The following is a 15,411-nucleotide window of genomic DNA, read 5'->3' as shown; positions in this document are numbered from 1 at the left end:
AATATCGACTGAATCTCGACGGCGCCAACACTGTAAACGTCGCGCCTGACGCTGTTTGCAATGCGTATGGAACCCATGGTATACGCGACCAGCTTCGAGTTCGTTGTTTCCGCAAATTATTCACGTAATTCCTTCGGAATAGACAGGCGGCACACTCTTGTGTTTACATTGTTCGGATTAGTAATGTCGTAGTCTGTGAAAATATCGATTTCATTAAATGACTTTTGATCGTTGGAGAAACATCGCATCGGCCGCCATGTTGTTTTGTTTACATATTTACGAGCACACCGAAGATCGACAAAAAAAGGTCCGACGCACCAAAATTGATGACATAGACGCGGGTTGTCGTGACGTAGAACGACCAGAGAATAAATCCCGTATTTTTTGTTCAGAGACGACAAACTTGGCTTGTGCATGTGATAACGACAATTTATCGTAAAATGGAAAGTGGCCCACTTGCCCCGACGGCCCACTTGCCCCACTTTCCCCTATATTATAACGTCTCGGCTCCAGTCGAGTCGTGTGGACGTCGTACCTGGCGATCCCGGTTGGTGATAAAACCGAAACCTACACCTCAAACTGAATAAATGAGTATATAAATCTTCGGGAAAGCGACATAGGAGGCACAAGCCTAAAGTCATTCGACTAACAACGATCAATTTCCTTAATCACACAAACTCCGTAAAGTCTCGCTCGGAATCAAACTTGCAGCACGGCATAATGCTGTAGCGAAGACATAAGCTGTGTGCAGCGCTGTGGAATCCCATGTACTTCGAAAGTTGACTCAGACAACACTCAAAACAGAGTTTCCGTCAACAAAATTAGGATGTATCCATGGACGAGATATGTGTCAATGCAAACATCAAAGTTCGTAAGACGAAAACATTGATGACCGAGATCGGGATTGACGAGTTTGACACCGGTAGAGACCGGTGACGCGTGACGGCAACGTCGCGTTGTGGGCACAGACATGCAATGAGTGTGTCATCGAACGGAATCTTTCGCGCTCGCAAAGGTCGTAAACTTGTGTGATATTTTGAAAGCCAAGGCATCTCTGGGAATGAGAATTACTGTTTCGATCGTGTCGTCTCATTTACTTCATAAATATAATTGTAAATATTCTAAGTAACTCTGAATACTATGGTTATCCTTCTCTAGCATGGTGAAAGCTATGTCCGCCGATGGCCAACTTGCCTTGGCATCGATACAGCGCGAGACAATGATTGACACGTTCACGTGACCGAATCCGTACGTCTGGTTGGTGGAGATACCCTGTAATGTAGCAAATTTCAGCTTGATGGGATTTATGAATGAAAGTATCTCCTGGGTGACGGGCCGCTTTACTCTTTAAATGAAAGTAATCCGCGTAAGTAAAACACAAATCGCGACGAAATTCAAGCAATTTGTTACGATAATTTTGATCCATCTACGTCAAAAGAAAAATAAGAAGACTGTTCATGTGATAAATATATGGGATTATATATAATTATATATATATATATATATATATATATATATATATATATATATATATATATATATATATATATATATATATATATATATATATATATATAAATTTGGAGCGGACACGAAACCGAACGCGTATTAGTGACAGGGGTTCGCTGTCTGGTTTTAGATACTTTCGAATGACTTGACATATAGCTTTGAGTCATTTCATAAGGCAACAGATAATTTACTAATTAAAACCAGAGTATATATACGGACTTTTTACAGGATGGTTTCTCTCACAAGTCCCTACAAAACATACATTTACGACTCTACTGATGAAGTTATCTCTGCAAGGATTCAGAGAGTCAACTGGTGTTGTGAATTCAATTGAAGAGAACGGAATCACGTAAATCTTTGTCAGTATCAATAGGTTGTCAGCCGGTGTATCTGACGTACATGGAAATTCACTTAAAGGTATTAGCCTTGACTTTTTATCGAAAAGTATTATAAATATCACATCGAGGAAGTGGTACTGTTGCTTCAGCTGTATCCGGTTTGTTTTTTAAGTCAAAACAAACCACACAAATACTTCAAATTAATTAGCCATAATTACTGCAGCACTGTGATCGTTCAGTGCAAAGGGACGTAATCATGGCAATTCTCTTTTCAAATCGACGGTGAGGTTTTCATACTTTTATACACTATTTCAAAATACTCTATTCAAGAAAATAAAAAAATAAGAAACTCGGAAGCTTAAGCTGAGTGCAAATAAAATAGTACTTTTTTTTTGAAAAATAAAATAGTAGTGGTGTATTGACTTTATCTACTATCGCCCTCAACGTTTGGAAAATTTGAGTTACATCGCTCTCGCACTGGGCTGTACACTTAATTTGTCACACCAATTTTATTCGGAATCAAGTTTAACGACTTACTCATCATAGTATGACCTGAATGAACCACTGAAACCGTTCAGAATGTCGAATTATCTCAAACCAGGTACTGCTTTACATCATTATGAAATGCATATTTAAATCTGGAGTGATTTCTCATTGAAAAATAGAATATAGGCCTATGTGTACGGTATTTCGCTAGGAGACTTACGAAGAAAACGTCAAGACATGAATTTTCAATATCTCTCCAGTTCGTAGTCCGAGTTTAAATCGATTCTCAAAATTAGGACGTATTGTTTTTTTTAATCTACATCGATAATTGACTTTCAAATACAAACGTCAGGATTACCAAGTAAACATGGCCTCCTTTAGAACTCATCCACCTGTCACGTTCCGTAACGGGCGGCATTGTATCACGTTGAAAACAGAACTGAGAAGTATTGATCGATTGGGTCACTAACTTAACCATCCGTAAATGTCATTTCTACGTTCTGTACAAAATTTGCCGAATTTTACTGCGGCATAGACACCCAGCAAACGCGAGTAATAGTGTATTGTGCGAACAGCGACGAGTTAGATATCTAATGATGAAATATATCTAGGCTTTCCGAAAATATATAATTTGCGGGGGGTTCTGAGCTTATTAACCACCAGAGAATTGTTAGATTAAAAAGGTCAATTTCTTGTCTTGGAACCTTAAGTAGAGATAAAATCGGCCATTTTTCATGAATTTTGTTGATACGAGATATTGTTTGACATGTTGAAATATACTGAATGAACGGGTGACCATGCATATATTTGACGCCGGTTTTAGACAAATTGATTGAAACCATCGCGAAAATGAATCAATGGTCATGACCATTAATTCATTTTCGCGATGGTTTCATAAATTGTGTCTAAAACCGGGGTGAATATATGCATGGTCACCCACTCATTCAGTATCTTAACATTTCAAACAATATTAGTAGTATCTCGTATCACACAAAAGTCATGAAAAATTGCCGACTTTTTGTAATATGAATCCGTTGAATTCAGTACTGCATGGATATGAACGGCCTATGCTCTGAAATCAGAACAAATGCTGACTACGCCAACCCAGGGCAAACTGTATGGAATTTCTGAAAGTCAAAACACACTTTTACCCACAGTTGTAATTTCTAAATTTCCTCCTAGTGTGGCATTTGTAGTGATTTACATTGAGATTGTGCTTTTGCAATTAATGTTCGACATTTCGTTTGGTATTTCGTTTAATACTGCTATATGTGAAACTCTTTACTCGTTGCAAAGGAACAGATAAAATCATAGACCCTCAAGAAAAACGGGGGTCTATGTTAAAATCTATTAGTTTCAGCGCAAAGACTCGTCGATTCATATGTATATCATAATCACCGTCGAAGGTAATCTGATCTAATAGATTGTAATTGGCTTTTGGAGCAGACCAAGAGAAATGGACGTTTTTTGATTGGGAGAGATGTACGAAAATTTACAAAGGAATTCGTTTCTTGGCAGTATTTCTTGGATGAGACACAATGACTCAATGTGTTATAAGGAAACATGGCAACCGTAATCGCTATACAACCTCCTCCCTTCCCCCACCCATGACAGACAATGACGTCAATTCAATGTGTATCAGTTTTATTTGGACATTCCCTTGATAATTGGTAAGATCGGATTGGCATATCCAGAAACAACTGAACCGAGAGTAACAAGTTATTGTAGGCATGGACTGTGGGGAAAGGTGGTGATGTTCACAGCACACGTGATTAGGCAACATCTGTACAGAAAACCTTTTCCATTTGAGAGCAAAGTTCACTTTGAAATTTGACCGTTACATCATCGCACTTGGAGATTTGACTCGAGTCAAATGTCTGTTTAAATCTTTTGAAACAATTACTGCAACCGTTAGTCTGTTGCACCTGAGTTCTAATGATCACCGAGAGCTAATCATGATAATTCAAGAGGCTTTATTTATATAGCTTCATTTGCCGGGACTGATAAGGTTAATGGATATTAACTGATGATGGACGGTATACTGTTATGATTTGCATCTTCTATACGCATAAGTATGTAGTATTTTATGCAATTTCATATAAGTTTTTCTCTGTCTTGACTCGTTTATGTACAACAAGTGTGTGTTATTGGTAACAAAGTCGATTTGCTGGCTGTGCACTACATTCAAAAGATACTTTCGCGTCAAAATATCGTGAAAGTAAGCCTCCTGTTGTTATCACGGTCATAATCTTTCCTGTGTGCTGTTTTTGTAGGTGTCACAAATTCCAAGCTGTTGTACAAATTCACGATTGTTGTACGAGTGCACGATCGAGTCGAGTTCAGGGTATATCCAAGAAGATTGCAGTCAGACGGTGTCACCAACAACGGGAATCATCCTTGCCCGTTCAAACTTTAGAACGAGTGGGAAAATATGTAAGCTTACTTTCTCTGCGTAAAAATCGAGTTTTGTTACGTGTTGTTATTTGTAGGCCCACTGTTGTTGTTCGTGTGTAAATCACAGGTTGGAGTTAAATAAATTCAACGGAGGTCATCATAATGTTAGTTGAGATGTCCTCATAACTCTAACCGTTACTTTCGTGCAGTCAGTCTGTAAACAACATTTTCTGGTCGATACTCAAACAGGGTACAGATATTCTGACTCTCAAACATTCACAATAATTTTTGGTCCACCAGTTGGGGATTCATTTTGAAGTTCATGGAATGATGCAAGATTCCATCGGGTTATTTTTGATCGAAAATTTAATTTTTCCCAATAGAGCTACTACAGGGTTGGTGGCCATTTTTTATCTCAGGTTTCGGTATACATTGGGAAGTTTGTTTCTCTGGTACTGAATCCCGAATCAATTTAACGAAAGTTGAAAGATTGCCCAGTAGGAGGTCACGCGTCGTCAAAACAACAGCACACATATCCACACGCATTCCACTATGAAACTGTCCAGAACGCATCATGGTGTAGGTATACAAATTATAAGATGTGTGTTCCAACAAAGCCACTCTATAGTGTCGATAAAAATATATAAAAACTGACATGAACGGTAATATACATATCGCATTGTTTGTCATTTCATGTCTTCGCTTTTAATTTATTTTCATACGGATCCATTCCGAGAATAGATCAGTCTTGTATTGTTGGGTACAAGAGACATAATATGGTATTTAAATTAAATGTACAAAATATAACCAAAGAATCCGCACAAAATGACAATCTGGTGCATAGTTTCATTTGTAAACTGTTGACAATGACGGCAACGCATTTTAAAACCAAAAATGTAAAGTATTCAAACAAGAATAGCGAACAAAACATTATGCATCTCTCCAAAAACCCAGTTGTACAACGCCTAGGACAGTGAACACGATCATTTGATAAAATACACCAGAGTGCAGATTACTCATAGACTATGTAACTCTCTCTTTGTAAACAGCAATATACTGAAAACACACATACTGTAGCCAAATATAATATGATTGATTCAATATATATTCTTGATTTCTAATCATTATCAGTCAAGAGACTACAATACAAAACATCACATATAAATAAAATGTTTTCACTACTTTTTGATTTTTCCAATAGTTACTTGGAATATTTTCCGGCAGTATATCTTTTGAAGAATAAAAAGTGAAATATACTTAGCTAGCAACCAACAATACTTTGTAGAGAAGACTTTGTTGAAAGGTGAGTCGGAACAATGTCTAAGAATGCTTTTATGTCATACGCTTAGGCAAGCAGGCAACTGAATAGCCCGGGCATATCCATGCATCGCATCGTGGCATCACACTGATAATTGGTGTTTTGGAGCTCTTGGATGCTTGTTGAACACCAACGTTTTACACCAATTTAATACTGGGATGGTTATCAGTCGGATGCATTCTTCAAATAAATACAAATACTAATGTGAAGACGTTTTCTGACCTTTTGTGACTGGTATCACACGACCCTAGTTGTACAGTACTTTTTGAACGTGACCTTACCCGGTGTGAACATAGGCGCACGACGAATTTTAAAATCAATTATCTGAAATTTTAATGTAGAAACATGCATTTTATTAACAAATGTGCAAACCGAAATCGTGCGGCCAGATTTTGAGGCATAGTGCCCATCACTACACTACAGTGCAGTGCATGGCTGTGGCCGTTTAGCTCTGCTTCTTACTTATACACTCGGCGAATTTTAAAACCACTTGTCTGTAAATGAATGGTGAAACATGCATTTTATTGATTACTGTGCAAAAAGAAATCAAGCGGACAGCTTTTGAGACATACTGTGAGCAGCGCCCAGAACACAGCTGTGGCCACTCGGCTATCTTGTACACATTACTCTAAAGGTACGAAAGTATTTGGAAAATAATTTAAATAAAATCCGTAAAATAAAACGTTGTTGGCAACCCTGGGGATTAAACTTCTCTGTGTTGTCCACAGTCGTTTGGAGAGCTATTCAGCGCTGGGACTATTCGCCCCATAGACGAGTGTGCAGAAGCGAGAAATACCTCAGTACGAATAACAATGACGTATTGGTTTAAAAGGAAAGTATGCGCATGCGTCAACTTCAAGCTGCACACTTTGAAAATGGCGCTGGCAGGGGACTTGTCTTTGAAAAATCATTGCGCTAATTATCAGCCGTAGATAGGGCCGATGTTAACTTTACAAGTTAGGAAGCCGATCGATCGATTTTTGTAAGTATCCCCTTGATTATGTTGAAGTTTGAATCTCGAGGATGGCCAATAACCGTTAATTTTGTCTAATTTAAAAATTATTTTCCAAATACTTCGTACCTTTAGAGTAATGTGTACAAGACAGCCGAGCGGCCACAGCCGTGTTCTGGGCGCTGCTCACTGTATGTCTCAAAAGCTGCCTGCATGATTTCCGTTCGCACAGTTATCAATAAAATGTATGTTTAAACATTAAAATTGTAGACAAGTGATTTTAAAATTCGCCATTTGTATAAAATTAGTAACGTTAACAGTAGAGCTGAGCGGCCACAGCCGTGCACGGGGCACTGCACTGTTCACTGTGCTGCCCGCACGATTTCCGTTTGCACAGATTTTTATAAAATGCATGTTTCAACATTAAAATTACAGGCCTAGGTAAGAAATATTAGCAAAGCGTACGGTCCATATCGTCAGGATGGAATTCTAGATAGCTAAGCTACGAAGTCCCACCTATGAGATGTAAAACACAGATAGTTGATGACAAAAGCTAGGTTGTCAAGACGCAATTTTGACGATTTTTCCCGTCATACATGGCGTTTTAACATGGCGGCCTAGGATAACGTCGATGCGAAGGCAGCAGTCGTGGTAAGTTTTTACCGTTATTTTTATGTTTTGAAGTGAGAAAACGTGAAAAAATGTATCGCCTTCCGGGTCAAATATCGTGGAAAATGCCCTCGTGAAGTATTTTTGTCGAACGTTTGGTATTTTTAGAGAAGATAGATGTTAATTGCAGACTGCTGTGGGTCTGCTATTAAGCAGTCATAACATAGCTTATGCCATTGGCTTGCCAGCTCGATGAACATGCAATGCAGTGCAGTTAAGAACTCAACTCGTTGACTTGGTCGTATACAACATGCGACTTCTACCATCTGATCTTTGAGATTACCGTATGTGCAGGGTCTAGCTTATTAAATGGTACTCATGCAAAGTTTGCTCTATTTCCTATTAGTATTTGCAAAATCGCACAGATCTGCTGGTAGACCCACAGCAGTCCGCAATTAACATCTATCTTCTCTAAAAATACCAAACGTTCGACAAAAATACTTCACGAGGGCATTTCCCATGATATTTGACCCGGAAGGCGATACATTTTTCACGATTTCTCACTTCAAAACATAAAAATAACGGTAAAAACTTACCACGACTGCTGCCTTCGCATCGACGTTATCCAAGGCCGTCATGTTGAAACGCCATGTATGACGGGAAAAATCGTCAAAATTGCGTCTTGACAACCTAGCTTTTGTCATCAACTATCTGTGTTTTACATCTCATAGGTGGGACTTCGTAGCTTAGCTATCTAGAATTCCATCCTGACGATATGGACCGTACGCTTTTGCTAATATTTCTTACCTAGGCCTGAATTACAGACAAGTGATTTTAAAAGACGTCGTGCGCCTGTGATGTGAACTGGGTGAAATTTTTTATATACAGTGAGTGTGTGGCTCTATGTTTAAAAAATCACATAATAATTGAAATTCGGGATATACTGGGATCACACTTTACTACCCCTGGCCCCGCTATTTTTTTTTTTCAATATACACCGTTCCCATAATTCCTTTCGCTTTGTCTAAGGCAGTTGATTGAATGACATTACAGTTTTACTTCATTGTAATATCAGACACATAAAGTCAATGTTCAGGCAGTTTTAAGGTTTATGGGAACTAGCATCACTGTATATAAAACAATATCCCTCTAGATCACAGTCACGTTTAGACTATAACCAAATGTATTCATCGTAGTTCCTGGTGATTCAGACACGCGGGGCTTTGAGTTTGGCAGCCCTGCACATGTGTCCGTTGTTTGTGACATCCTCGAGAGCCATGTTCTTGTTCGCATCTTCAACGTCTCCATTCACCGGAGTGACGCTGTTCTGGTTTTCCGTAATGATCACAATAAGTCGGTAGCTTTGCAACATCAACATGACTGAGTTCTTACAGGTGAAGAACAGCATCATGTGGTTGACAACTCGGTAGTGAATCAAGAGTAGCAGCCTAACAACCAAGAATGGCGCGTCTTGCATGAACGACGTGATGAGAATTCCCCTGATTTCTGTATTCCAGGCACAACACCTCTTGGTTTTGACATTGTCCCGTTCGCCGCTAGCTGTGAGGACTATCGCAAACTGCAGCATACTGAGCGACCAAATGCTCAGAATGACGTACACCAGGGTCACGTTGCATTTCACCTCCGGTTCCTTGAGTCCCTCCAGAACAAACTCCAGGATGTCAGAGGCCATGCCGATGTACACCAAGAGTAATGTCGATAGCTGCTCTCGTGTCATGTCGCCCTTGGGTAAGAACCAGCGACCAACGATCAAAATGCACATCAAAAATTGCTCTAGAGCGAGGACCCAATAGTCGTCTGTCAGCGATAATGGTACCGAAACCTGAAACACAAATCACAAAGATCTGGTATCAGAAACCGTAACTTTCCCGAAGTCTGTCAATAGTTTTAAATGGCTGCATCATCAATACTTTTGACTAATTGTGCGCATTTAGAACACTCTTCATACATATAATTAAGACACTTCATGAAATATACTCACTCCATGAAAGTCGGACAATCCTGTTGAATTCGTGTAAACATCTCCACTGTCAGCGTCACATGAAGTTAAATTATTGATCTCTTTATAATCTATTCTCTGATCCATCAGTTCTGTTTCCAACATGTACAGCGCTGAAATGCTTGTTGCTAGGTAAAGGAATATACTTGGGCAAAACCTATGAAAGTCGAAAAATATGAAAAATAACTGAGAATTAATCCCAGGGCAGATAGAAAAGGTCACGTTCATCTGAAGGCTTTGGGTCAAATCCTTTCAGAGTGTATTGATCCCTACTGCAAAAAAAATCCCGATGTAAACGATTATGAATTTTCTACTGCTGTCGTGCGGAAATCATGCAAAAGTGGTCGAATGTGGAAAAAGTTACATGTTGTAACTGTAAAAATTACCCATTTGCATAATATAAATAGCGGAACTGCAGCAAGCACCACTGTAACAGTTTAATCTTGTACTATTTGCGGTATCGTTCATATCGTTCTGCATCTCGAAACTTGCCCGAGCCCGGAAAGTGGTCCAAAAATGTCTCGTCTGTTTCACTTCCAAACAGAACAGGGGTTAAAAAAAACGATAACGAAATTGTATGTGTCAAGAAGAAATGCAAATTATGGAAATGAGGGTTTTGGTCGCTCTAGAAAATCACAGACGAATATGAAAAGTACCGTGAGGTTAATATGACCCTCGCATGGTCTTGAAGCGAATGTTTTTAGATCAAGTAACTGTTGCTTTCAAAGGGAAGTTTATTTTCTTGACACCTCTTGACTTCCGGGGAATAAATTTGTCTCTTTATTGTTGACAGGCATGTACTAGTTATAATCGCACGTTCATAAGTTTAGTGCTATGGCTGTAACAGTCTTTCCATGAATAGGACAATGATGACAGCGATATATAGCTGTCTCGAAGAAATATTATCTCAATGCAGCTCTTTTCACCTGAAAATTTTTGGCCTTGCGATTGACGTATTAAAGTATGCGCCTCGAAACTGAAATACTCAAACGTTTTCTCAAACTTTCCCTATAAAGGAAACTTTCAACCTCGCTCTAACCAAGTCAAGAATAAAACTAAGCGATCACCGTGCATTAAAATAGCTGCAATCCCTGTGTTAACTTTGAGAAAATTTTTTTTTCTGTTTTCACAAAACTAAGACGGTGAAAACTTTAGTTTGTCCGAAAATTTCAAAATACCCTCCTACAAGCAGTGGACCAGAAAAATATTGGAATATTTTGAGAATCCAAACATCTATGTCTGACGTGCATTCTACCCTGAAAATGCAATGATTACCCCGGTGGTAAATTCTTCTTTTTTTATTTAGAGCTCAATTAGCTGTAACTTTTCATGTATCCTCAAGCAGTTTGTTCTGTCTGCGAAATACTGTTTCTCGCTTTGTATTCTCAAAACATGTAGCGACACCCGGTGTTCAACTCGTCAACACAGCCTGTGACTATGTGCGTGGTCGTATTCTAGTGTTCGATGTTATTGTTGACAGATGAAATTAGTCACGCTAGAATTCACTCGTCACCAACAGGGTTGTATATTGGGCTGCATGTTTTGATAGGAAGGTTAATACTTTGTATTTCAAGATACCTAATAGGGATAACCTTAATTAAATGTATTCGTTCTGTGGAACAAAAATAAGTAAACGTTTTCGATTTTTTAAAAGAAACAGCTTTTTCCTTTCCAGTCCGGTTACTGATACGATTTACGAGTCTGTACAATCCACAATAACAGAACAATACCGCTCGACTCTTCCGTAAATTCGATTGACATTTCAGAGACTAGGTGTCCAGGGTGACATGTTTTCCTTCACAATGACGATCGTCCCTTGGGAGCGACGAGTGGCATACTGCCCTGAGGCAACCCGTGTCTAAATCGACGAGGCTTCCGCTGATTTTCCGTTTGGGGAAAAGACACAGTGACTGTAGCTATCCTACTGATATAGGCGGGTACATCAACAACTGCGCAATTATCATGCTTCCTCTTTTCTGTTTGGTCACTCTAAGCTAACAGTGGGGCGGGAGACGCTCCATTCTCGGAGTTCCCACCTTCACCCCCCCCCCCCAATTAAATTTCTGAACAAGCCAGAAACCGTCATGGTTTCACGATCAACGAAAGTTTCGACGGTCGTTGTCATTGACATCATGATATGAAAACCCTGAGTATTAGCATGTAAATTGTTGAGGGTATTGGTATATTGGTGTGAATATCTACCTTGCTCTACCCTTAGCCACTGATGATTCTCGGTACCCTTTGACTATCAGCTTACAAAGCCGTCTCAAAAATGCGCTAAAACCACTTCATTGTGACGTGCTTGGAGCTCGTGTTTCTTGCGGCATAACGTTAAGTCCAACCGTGGATCTAAAAAGAGATATCCATGGTCCAACATATTGAAACAGACATGTCAATGTGTGTTCTAGGTGACCATCTAATTCACACTTTCAAAGCTGTTGTTTTCGGTTGATTTCAAATCCATATAGAGACAATGTACTTTCATTTTCATGTCTGTTTGACATCGATTTCGTGTTGCAAATCGTTGATGATAAATATGGACGTTAATTATCACTAGGCCTCAAATTCTGTACAGTAACATGGGATTCCAATTCAAATTTACTCTAACAACAAGTGTTAATATTACTACAAGCAGCGTGTATAAGATGCAATGTTTTGTTACATGGCGGGTCGGTACATGGGTTTGTGGCTGCAATGACTTCGTTCAGATGCAATTTTGATTGTCGTATCATTGTTGCACTCCCTGTCCTCAGACACTTGAGTGCGATTCTTCACTTTTCTTCTGATGTTTCCATATGAAATAAGAATTTTTTTGTTTCCTTTTTTTTAATCTGGAAACGTAAAAGAAAACCAAATAATATGAACTTTTGCCAAGGTGCTAAAGGGCCCCGTATTATTTCATGGCAATTAATTCCTTTTCCTTGATAAACCAACATTTTTTGCAATGGTTTCACGCAGCCATGGTGTCTGAAAATATTATTTTAAAAGCGAATTGAACTTTACGTCAATACCTGCAAGGTAGTTCTTTTTATTGTTATGTCATGAGAAAATTATTCGACTTCATTGATTGACGTTTCTATCAGTGTTTTCGTGATTTGCATATGGAAGATAAATATTGTGACAATTTTTCGCGTGTGACAAATAGTGGGATTAGCGTTGCTTTCACACATGAACGTATGGTAGACAGCACACGTTTCCTCTGCAACAAGTTGTACAGGCGCCACAGGTGCGGGTTATCAGTTGCGCATGTCCCGATTTTTACGCCCACACATTTTTTGACCCTTAAAGCCATTGGGGATTCCTTGTCAGGGTCAGTATCACGGCAAGTGGCGAGTCAGTAAATTTAAGTCACTTCGCTGATAGTTGATGACAATGTGGACAACTCATCTATGAGTTCGAAAAAAACCAGTTAAAACTTACATCTGTCAGTACTCTTCTTTCTGTCTGATTCCGCTAGTTATATTCGTCCAAAGAGAGGCCATTTATTGTAGATTGCCCTATCAAACATTGAAGCTAATCATTGTGTATTTGCAAGAAAAGCACTTTTGGGACGTTTATACGTCTAACTTGTATCAATCTTTGTGATGTGACATAGCATGTTGCTTATCAAAAGTCACAATATACAAATAGTTGCATGGCCAGACGCATATGTTACATAATGCTCAACTGACGAAATAAGTCCTGTCAAAAATTACAGTATTACACCTTTGAAATTTAACAAAACACTGAAATTATCACTGCAAAGTACACGGATCCCCCCCCCCCCCTCTCCATTTCATGTTTCATTTCATTTTGATGAATATACCAGAACATTTAATTACGAAGCTTGGGAGAGAACTGGACACCGAGTTTTATTATTTATCCACCAGTTCGACAGCCAGATTACTTAGAAGAGGGATATACATGTACATGTACATTGGATAGCTTGTAAGAAAGTTAAGGATGATGCGTTCATCTAGGGCAGTTTTATAAAGGACAATATTACAAATTATCTGTAGAAACCAGTGAATTGCAAAAAAAAAGTAGACGAGCTTAAATTTGCTGATTAACCAGACATTACTACAATATCCAATTCCAAATTCGTTCAAGTTATGCTATCGTGACATTTGTAAGTTTTGTATGTAAACAATTACATGTGAAGCTTATGGGCTAATTATTCTACATTTAATGTCATTAAAATGTCAAAGAAAATAGTTTACGGTTCTTTTGGTATGATAACTAAGCTACACGTGTAATTGTTCAATTACAAAATTTACAAATGTCACAATTTATCAAAAGATAATACAGGGAACCCGTAAGCACATCAGAAAAACGTTTATACTCTCGGTTTTACCTCGTTTTATCATTTCTTACTTTCCAAACGCCATATTCGAATTCGATATCGTAACCTCAGAATCCGCTTAAATATCCATACTAACAAAACTGTCAGTAAAGCAATAAAAGCATTACGTCGAAGACTACTATTTCAGTTTTTATTTTGACAATTATTGGCCACAGAGCCGATGCATGATTTGTATCTCTTGAACTTCAAATATGAACGCTAATGGAGCCACAACTTCAGGTCTATGACGTCACTGTATCAAAGCTCAGAATTCGGACTCTTTTGTTCCTCTCCGCATATCCTTTTACCTGGTGAACGACATCTCATTCCTATGTTTTTAATTGTAAATACTGTGGTTGTCGTAGCTATATGGCCCTTTCAATTACCTTGTATAACAAGTATTTGGATCGTGTTTTGACTCGTATACGATTTTCGACCATCTAGATGCCGTCATGCTCATTGAAAAGTAGACTGTACACGTGTAACAATGCCCTGTACTTCTTCAATCGATATAGGGTCCCATGAGAAATCTGTGTAGCGTCATTAACCTTGTGGAAGGAACAATTCTGACGTACAAAATAAATATACGTGTTTGTCAAAAGTTGCGATTACTCATGACGGAAAACGTTTTAACAATAGTGCCGTATGGGCATATTTCCGAATAGACATGGAGATTCTTGAATTAAACCTTGGGGGGGGGGGGGGGAGTTCCCGACTCGCATGATCACTTGTCTTGTCTAATGATGAGATGAAAAATTGCTTTATCGTAAAATTTCAAGCCACACAGTCTTTGTGTCAATAACGCTTGAAGACAACCGAACTTTTAATATGTCACAGAACTTAATGACTCGCAAACAATACGATATAAAAAGAACGGTGTATTTTGGGCAGAATTTTTATCAAGTATATATTTGAGAGATGGGTTTTATTGGATATGGATATGTTCCAGGCAGAATGGGGAAGTTCTGAGACAGAGTGAATAAAAGTATCAACCTGAAATATATGCTGACGATAAATAAGCTAAGATTCATAGGTGCGAACTTCAAAGCTTTGCGTAAACTATAGTAGTACAGTGAAGTTATCATTTTCACCACAGAAGCTCACCTCACTGTTACATACATGTACGGCCATGTGACTGCTGCATAAAACCTATCATAGGGTCAATACGTCCGCTGTCGCTCGAGGCTGTTAGGCTATGTACCCTTTCTCTCGATGGGAAGGGTACAACCCTGCCTTGAGCGACGGATCTTTCAGTCTAGGTCGTATGTAGAGAGAGAAAAGCGCCTCTGCTTGTCACTCATCAACTTATGCACGTCGACATTGTCGCGGCCAAAGATTGAGTTCATAGGGCTGTATTTCGTTTTCAAACCTTGTCACCCCCAATAAAAAAAATTAAACAAAGTGACTTGATTTCTTTAAGTAAACAAACCAAATACTTTGTACTCCGATCATCGATATCGATTG

At 38.8% G+C, this 15,411-nt stretch overlaps 1 protein-coding gene across 1 annotated transcript; it reads right to left on the bottom strand.

The window, feature by feature from the left end:
• Positions 1–8,787: 8,787 nt before the first annotated feature.
• LOC139150696 (transmembrane protein 26-like) lies at positions 8,788–9,767 on the bottom strand. Its single transcript, XM_070723119.1, has 2 exons — positions 9,609–9,767; positions 8,788–9,449 (listed from the first exon to the last, which is right to left on the bottom strand). Exons 1-2 carry the CDS (start codon positions 9,729–9,731, stop codon positions 8,814–8,816), a joined length of 759 nt encoding a protein of 252 aa, XP_070579220.1. The 5' UTR covers positions 9,732–9,767; the 3' UTR covers positions 8,788–8,813.
• Between the last annotated feature and the right edge of the window lie 5,644 nt (positions 9,768–15,411).

Source organism: Ptychodera flava, chromosome 14, assembly GCF_041260155.1.
Source record: "Ptychodera flava strain L36383 chromosome 14, AS_Pfla_20210202, whole genome shotgun sequence".
In the NCBI taxonomy this organism is placed as follows: domain Eukaryota; kingdom Metazoa; phylum Hemichordata; class Enteropneusta; family Ptychoderidae; genus Ptychodera; species Ptychodera flava.
The sequence above is the reverse complement of the archived record's forward strand: the minus strand, read 5'-3'. Positions and strand labels throughout refer to the sequence as shown.